This window comes from Agrilus planipennis, unplaced genomic scaffold (genome assembly GCF_000699045.2).
Source record: "Agrilus planipennis isolate EAB-ADULT unplaced genomic scaffold, Apla_2.0 scaffold85, whole genome shotgun sequence".
NCBI lineage: Eukaryota > Metazoa > Arthropoda > Insecta > Coleoptera > Buprestidae > Agrilus > Agrilus planipennis.
In genome coordinates, this window is record NW_020438910.1 from 865,430 (window position 1) to 874,034 (window position 8,605).

At 37.3% G+C, this 8,605-nt stretch overlaps 1 protein-coding gene across 1 annotated transcript in view; it reads left to right on the forward strand.

Annotated features, from left to right (window-relative positions):
• LOC108733858 overlaps positions 1–8,605 on the forward strand; it is a 217,665-nt gene that overhangs the window by 40,681 nt on the left and 168,379 nt on the right. Inside the window, exon 4 of the mRNA XM_025973485.1 lies at positions 5,265–5,558. Coding sequence (XP_025829270.1) covers positions 5,265–5,558 — 294 coding nt within the window. The remainder of the gene's footprint in view (positions 1–5,264; positions 5,559–8,605) is intronic.

The window sequence follows — 8,605 nt, forward strand, 5'->3', positions numbered from 1 at the left end:
GGGTGTGTTCCGAAATATAACCCAACATACTGGCCAGTGCTGATGACGTCATAAATCGACGCCATATTGTACTGGTGTGCCACCATATTGTACTGGTGAGACAAATGTGATGTAGTAGAATATCAAACGGGCGTGTGTGCATCAGACTTTGAGGATTTTTTATTGTAAGAAACTTTAATAACTTTTAGAGCAAAATTATTGTAAACGAGCACAAACACTATTGTCAATATGGCGTCAATTTGACATCAATGCACTGGCCAGTATATTTCGGAACGAATCAACAGTATGGCGTCGATTCATTACGTCATCAGCACTGGTCAGTATGCTGGGTTATATTTCGTAACACACCCTTCATACACATGCAATGTTAAATTTTATAAAGCATATATATGTGAAGGAAATATGTTCTTTAAGGATCCAAAATTGAAAACAATTTTAAATAAAGGAATACTTCAATGGTGAATTAACGTATTTGGTCACGTATCATTTAAGAACTTTTTTAATTCCATTGTCAAGTTTTTGCGGATGCTTATAACGTACCTTATACAAAGAGATTTTATGGGGATTGCGATAGCGTGTTGTTGCTTGACGTGTTCTGGTTATAATATAAAGGGTCTCGAGCAGTTTTCCAGTTTGAGAAAACGAAAAACAGTCCATAAAAGTACTTTCCATCTGTTGCTGCTAGTTGCGTTGGCAGCAATTCAAAACTCCTACTTGTGCCTAATGCATATTGCAGCACTGTTTTAAAACCGAACACTCCAGACGGAGTGTGAGACGTTTCCTGAATAGAAAAAGGGATATAAGTACTTTTAGTCTATGACAGGTACACTTGATTTATAAATAACAATCACGGAGGATGAAGTAAAAAATTGTAAATCACACAACTAATTTGCAGCTAATAACGACAGAAAAGTGAAGTATGGAGCAACTTAGACTAGTAATTCACGCTATCGTACAATGGGAAGCTAATGCAACGTCTGCAAAATTAGTTGGTTAACAAAAAACCTCTGGCTGTTACATTTCAAAAGCCAAAGGATAGAGTGGAAAGCTCTCTTTAGCTTGCTTTAGTAAAGATTCATTAAGGGGCAAAATAAGTGTAAAGATTCTGGGGATGGTGGCCATCCCATGAACACGAGAGGTCTATCAGTGCGGGAGTGCAAGTAATCCGACTTGGAGGGGGACATATGAGACTCGCGAACCTCCGAATTAGATACTGGTTCCTACAGGAGGCTCGCGAGTCTCATATGGGAAATTTTTCTGTATGCTCGGTTATCTGAGGTGGGACTTCTAATGGCTGTGGTTACACTCGGTATGCTGGGGGAGAGGAGATGCTCCTCGACGGGTGACTCGCGTATATCTGTTAGAGTACCTAGCCTGCTAAGAGATGACCGAGCGGCATTACTTAGAGGTTTAGACCATAGCTTAGCATTTGGAAAGACGCCGGTTCGATTCCGGGTTCGTCTGCCTTGGGCCAGGTTTTTCTGTGGTTTCCTTGGATCACGTAGGTAAATGCTGGGGCAGTAATATTCCACGAATAATTTTTCGTTCTCTTATGTCTTCATTTCATACGTCTCATCTTTCTCACCAGAACCACCACCTACACATTCCCACGATTCTTGAAAGGAGACTGAAGATGGTCTTCCGCACTACCTTCCGACGTAGTCCGGAGGGACTGCGCGCCCACCAGCATTAGTGGTTGGTGGAAATGAAACTCAATTTTTTTTTTAAGTTCTTTTTAGCCTGCTTAATTTAGTCGGGATTATATAGGTCCCAGTTGTAGCACAGGGTTCTGGGCGGTATGGCTCATCTCCTAGATAAAACTGGTAGCAGTGGTTTCTAGCGCCGCGCGTTAATTGTGCGTATTCTAATCAATCGCTCAAGGGGGCTTCAAGGTAGGGATCACCTTGTTAATCTAAATAATCCAGGGGCAACCTCAGATAAGGCGATGTCAACGTCTCTTCCGATATTATGGGCTTAAGTACCTTTCTCATTAGCAACACATGCATACTATTGCAGCATGGAGGGTAGTGAGAAGGAAAACGACTGTCATAAGCTGATAATTAACATGAATTTCCTGAAATTTCAGGCAGTAAATAGCATCCGTGAAGAAGTAACTGAAGTTGGTTAAGTAGAAGAGAAATCAATTAATATTTACAAACAATAGTGTCTTGAACTGTAGAAGTTGTTGATGGACATTTTTTTAGTGAAAATATTTCACGATAAATTTCTACATTTTCTTCTTTGATCTATCAAAATATTCATTTTTTTTAACAATAAAGAATCCACTAGTTCAGCTATCAACTTCCCCCTCATACAGGTCAGAAAAGCCTTTTATCAGACCTCTCTACCCCCTTTACAGAGCTACACACAGTGCTCAAATCTAGTCTGATGAAGAAAAGTTGTGTTGTTTAATTTCAAACTAATTAATTATCTGATTACTGCTTGGTTCTGTTGAATTCGCTATCTACCGTTTTGTTAATTGAATCGATTCTTAAACTTTTTTCCTAAGTACATGAAACGAGCTTCGCACTTCGCAGTTTAATTTTCCTGAATCTATTGAAAGAGGAATATTTAACGTAGGATAATAACGATCAAGCCGATGCTGTCTACTACTACTATAGAATATTGTAAGTTTTACATCGTTTAGTTTATTTGTTTAATATTTACACCATTTAAGGAGTGTTAAAATAAGCTTAAAGTATCAAAAAAGTAAAATCCTAAATAACTGTTATTATTTTATATCTCTACTGCTCTTTTCATCCTCAATTATTTGACTTCCTTCCATATCGTATGTTCAAGTTATTTAGTCACATTTACGAAACGGGGATAGTCCCAGAGGATTATAAACGGAACGTAGTAGTAACATTACCTAAGAAAAGGGGCGCGGATAGGTGCGAGAAATTTCGAACAATTAGCTTAACTTCCCATGCGTCAAAAATCTTAACTAGAATTGTACAGAGGANACAATGAAATTGCGTATTAATATTCAAATTTACTACAGAGTCGTTAACAAAAAATAAAATTAAAAATTGCATGAAGTGTCATAGCAAAATGGTACTTACGCCACCCTAAAATGTAAAACTGAAAAGGCGTAAGCGACAAAAACAAATGTATGCGTTTTTCTTAGTATCTAAAACTATCTTAAAATTAAAACTAATATCGACAGCTTGCTATAACAATAATTAATAAAGAAAAATTGTAATGAAACTTACTTTTTTAAAATTTTTCGACGTCTCGACAATGAGCGTAAGGCTAACCTCTCTGTATGAAAGAGTGGTGCTTAATGCTGTTTACCTCGATTTTTCTTAGAATGAAATTGTCGCTTACAAAAATTTTAGCTCAATTTACTGACGAAGGAAATTTTTGTCGCTTGCAGGCGTTATATTAGATGATTAGCTGAGTTAATTTACTTAAATTGACATTAAAACCTTGTTTTTCATTTTTTGGCGCTTACGCGTTTTTGTCGTGACGCCATCGATATACAAACAAGCTATTACTCTACGCTCGTGATCTGTTATAGGTAAATGACTAAATTCAGACAACAGGTACTTTATCATGTGCTACCAAAGGTAGTACATGGGCTTACAGCAAGTGTGGTTATAAACACTTGGTCTCCTTGACTTGACATACAATTTAATATTATTTAAAATGAATTGTTAAGGTATAATGTGCTTTCCTTGTTAGCATGTATTTCTAAGTAAGTATGTATAAAACATCCTACCACTATTGACGATTACTGTCCATTTGAAAGTTTATTTGCTTCTTATTTGTTTATATCTACCCCGCACTAGTTTTGACGAGTTCGTATCCGACCCGGGGCGGACTGGTCACACTACTACGTTACTACACATAATAATGTTTAATCGACCAATAAAATAAAAATTAACTAAATAACTCCGCGGACGCAAAATAGCTGGAATGAAGGTAGTAGTCGAAAGACCCTATGGGAAACAGCAGCGCAATCCTGGTCGCTCAGAATATTCAGCTTTTTAGTGCAACGCAGATAAATGGGACGGACATCGAAGTGCTCATCATCGAACTGGAAAACTGCTTCATAAGAAGGGAAACTGATCCAAACGGCAACGGTGGAGGACTGAGCGGAAAGAAACGACCTAAACCTGATGCATGACTCAAAGCTACCGGTTTCCTTCAACAGTTGTAGATGGAGGAAAGGTTTCGTTGTAACTTCAAAAAATCTGACTGGAAGGGGTTCAGGGAAGCGCTTGACAACAGAGTAAGTCGCGTCCCTTCGGAACTGGAGGAATATGATATTTTTGTGGCAGTGGTTAAGGAGATCTCAGGAATTTAAATCTCACGAGGGGCACGAAAGGTATACATCCCGGGTATGAAGAAGGAGCTTGATTCGAAATATCAAGACTACACCAATAAGTTCGACAATAACACAATAGAAATAGGCTTTGATATCGCGGAAGAGACCGCAAAAGATAGGAGAATTAACTGGCAGAATCTCCTTGAAACCCTCAACTTCAGAAAAGACAGTGGGAGGGTGTGACTTCTCCTGAAGAAATAATGGTAAACGTACTCAGAGAGGTGAAATGCCGAGCGTCATAGCAAACCATCAATGGGAAAACTGACAACAGAGTTAAATCGAGAGGAAGGATAATCCCCACACAGATTACCTATGACGAAGTTAGGAAGGCAATCAAAATGGCAAAAAAAGGAAAGCCGCGAGAGTAGACAGCATGTTATGCGAACAAATAAAAAACTTTGGAAAAACAACGAAAATGTGGATTCAAACACTGTACAACAATTGTATCTCCAAAATGCAGATACGTAAACTTTCAAATAGGTTTTTCTCGAAAACATTTATTTAATGTTTTTGTTTTATGGTGTTCTATTGCTTCTTGTAAGCTTGCTACTTATTTCAGAAACACCCTGTTTACTGAGATCTAATTGTCGGCTAAATGAATTGCATCCCGGAAACTCTATTTCTTGAGAAATAATACGTATCAAGGATTTTCATTTTAGTGTTTTTCTTGATTTCAATAAATCCGTATCGTTCAAAAAATCCATTTTTTGTTCCACAGACGTTTTGGAGAACTCATTTACGTGTTAAACCATATTTGTAGTGTCAAAAGTACATCTTGTCTCACCTGTAGATATAATTGTAAGTCAATTGATCAGTATTCATAAATTGTTATTGCTGAATCAAGTCAAAAATTATTCAGTCAATGTATGACTTCCAAATAATGAAATTGTTGACGTTGTTACTGGTTTTAAATGATTTTTTTTAATTTTTGCAGGAACATACTTGGGTTCGAATCCAGCTTTCGATCGTAATACTTCGAGCAACAAGAAACGCCCGATCTCTCCTGAACAAGTGCTGCGAATGTTTGGGACTCACAGTCAATCGAATTCAAAATTAAATTCTGAACGGCCTATCAGACGAAGTCCAGCTAGTAGTCCCGCATCTACCATACACTATCGTCCCCCTTCTAACGTTCATGAATTAGTTACTCGAACCGTTACGATGATTAGAGATCCTCCAGACGGTACCCATGGTTTTGGGATTTGTGTAAAAGGAGGTAAAGAAGCAGGTATGAAACCATTTACTCTTTTTGAAAAGGAAATGCTAAATGATAACGATGTTAATTTTTTCGTATCATTTCGTTTTATTGTTTATCGCATAAAGATTCTTCAGTTTAGAGGCGAATTGCTTTAAGTAATTAGTTTCAGAGTTAAGAGTGAACTGTGTTGCCTGACGGTTATATCGTTTGTGGTATACTTATCTGAAGTGTTGTATTTTAATAATGTCGTCTAAATTGTGTAACATTGTATTTCCTTTCATTTGCCAAGGAATATTTCACGACAACTATGCATTAAAGTCTCTAGAGTTACTAAACTATACAGAAATAAATGCATCTGAAGATAAGATTGCAATTATGAAGCAGGAAAAGTGGTATGCTTAATGGTGCAAGGCATGTAAGAATTCGGTAATGAGAATGATACACAGAAGAGTACAGCATCCATTGACTGACAATCTAAGTAAATAACGATTTAAAATATCAGAGTATCGACCTGTCTCAAACGCTAAATAATGATACCAAGGTTCAAAAATTCAAACCTAAAATTCGCATTCACGAAGTCCAGATCTTCATGAATGAACAAATTAAAATTATTCGTGTAAAGGGCGTTATCGATGATTTGCTTCGCAACCAAAAAATAGAATTACTAAAAGAATACAACACTAAAGAATATAAGATTTAATGTTATCATGTGTTACATACCAGACAAGAATAATGTTATTGATGACATATCCACTTCAGTCAAAATCATCAATAAAATAAAATGAACATTTTTAGTCTTGGTAACTTTGTTGGTGATACACTATTCATTATTGTTATCGTAAGGTCGTCACTCCTAAGGCTGATTTGACACGCACCTGCATTGTTTCCTATCCTGAGCTAATCTTCGCATTTCCCTAAAACTGAAATTTTCCTCATCTTTGACTATCTTTGAACAGTAATCTAAGCTTGGTCTACCTCTGCTTCTTTTAGTTCCGTTTTTGCTTCTGATATCTCTAACTAGCCCTTCATGCTTGAGAAGGTGTCTTACGAACCTGTCTCGCCTACTTCTTATTTACCTCCATAGCGCTCTGTTCTCCTACTCTTTCTAATACTTCCTCATTTCTAACCTTTTCTATCTACAGTATCCTTATCATTCGCCTGTAACACCACATTTCGAATTCTTCTAACCTTTTCCTCCGCACCCACCGTCATCGTTTTGTACCCGTACAACGCCATGCTCCAGACATACCTACGTTGGCAGACTTTGATTCTAACATAGATGCAGAATATATTTCAACTGTGGCTGCACAATGGCATTTTGTACGTTGTACTTTAGCGGGGAACTCGTCGCCAGAAGGGGATGTATGAACCTGGCTTTTTGTTTGTTTAGATTATTCTCGAACAGGGGAATACTCAAAAGACATATCCTGAGGGGAGGTGTGTCGGATTTTTACCGATTAAAACCCCTCCTCGAGTAGGAAGATAAACCTGAAGGTTGCTCATCCCCGGCAAGGAAATAGAAAGATTGGTATAGGGAAAAGGATTGAGTTGGGAAAAAGGTTGAGTTTGGGTGGAGTATTAGGGGATAGAAACCTTTGAAGTATGTGGTCCACCTCTGAGGTGATGGGTGGACACTCGCGCTAAAAAGCGAAGCTAAAAGTGAGCGAAAGTGAGTGGCTCATTGTAGAAGGTGACAGGTCATTTGGTTTCGGGGCGAAGTTGGAGAGTGTCGAAATGGTGGAGTTTGACACTGAGGCTGGAGATTTGCCGCGAATGAGATTGCAGCCTCAGGAAGAGAAGATAAACCGGTTTCTTTTAGAATTTGAGTGTTTCTGATGAACTAGGAGTAGTTTAGTGCGGAACGAAGGATCCGCATGTAGTTGCCTTGCAGAAGTTTCAGGCAGTGGGGAAGGGCTCAACCCCAGACGGGAATGGCATAGGTGTAAATGCTCCTGATCATTGCGTCAAACGCACGGATTTTTGTATGCTGATAGATGGAGAAGAAAGGCTTGAGTGTGATGAATGCACCCATGACCTTGTTCCGAGTGGCTAAGATGTGGGGCGTCCAGGTTAATATGATAATTTTATGTAGAAGATTTTTATTAAGTACTTTGGTAGAATGTCTACTTTCCAAAGGGTTAGAAATGACATAAAAAAGATTGGTGCATGATTCAACTTGTTATCTGATGGCCGTCAAACAGGTTGTGCGTTCATTCTATCTCATTTTACATTATATAGAGCAGGGGTGGAAAACGGTCGATCGATCCATCGCGAACAGTTGGACAGTCGATCGTAGACATTTTAAATAACTTACTAGGTTAATTTCAAATCTTTTAATCCAAAATGTGTACCAAAAATTTTAAATCAAGAGTTTGATAGACGATTTGCAATTATCAATAATCTTCAACTGATTTTTGAATTTATTTCATTTCCTTTCGAAGAATTTGATGACGATATTTCATCAAATTTAACTTATACTTTTCAATTGACTTCTTCGCATCTAGAGTTAATAACAATACAATTAGATACAATTCTGAAAAAGCATTTTTGGAATTTATTACCTGCATGATTGAGATCGGTGACAATAAATATATTTACATTTTTTGGCTCTACTTATCTATGTGGAGCAACGTTTTCTCAAATGTAAAACATCAAATCGCAATTGAGGAGTTCTTTAACTGATGATCACTTAATGACAGCTATTCGATTGTGCATCAGTGATTTCAAATCTAACTTGTTGATGAAATGGAATGTCACGCATCTACATTAAAAAATTAATCCAAAATCCAATGTACATTGCACAAAAAAGCAACTACAATGTATTTAATGTATTCAAAATAAATTCAATTTAGATTCCTGACCGTTGCTTTTAAATTATATAGTTTTTTTCAGGGTGGCGGTCAAATATTTAAACAACTTTATGTTTTTTTCAGGAGGGACTTTCTAAAAGGTGTTATCTTAAAATGACATGAAATTTCGTATGCAGCGGTTTTTTGGGAAACTGGTTACGAAAATCAGCGCAAACGAAGTTTAAATATCGAAGATATGTCGATATAACGAAATAGGAAACTCTATTT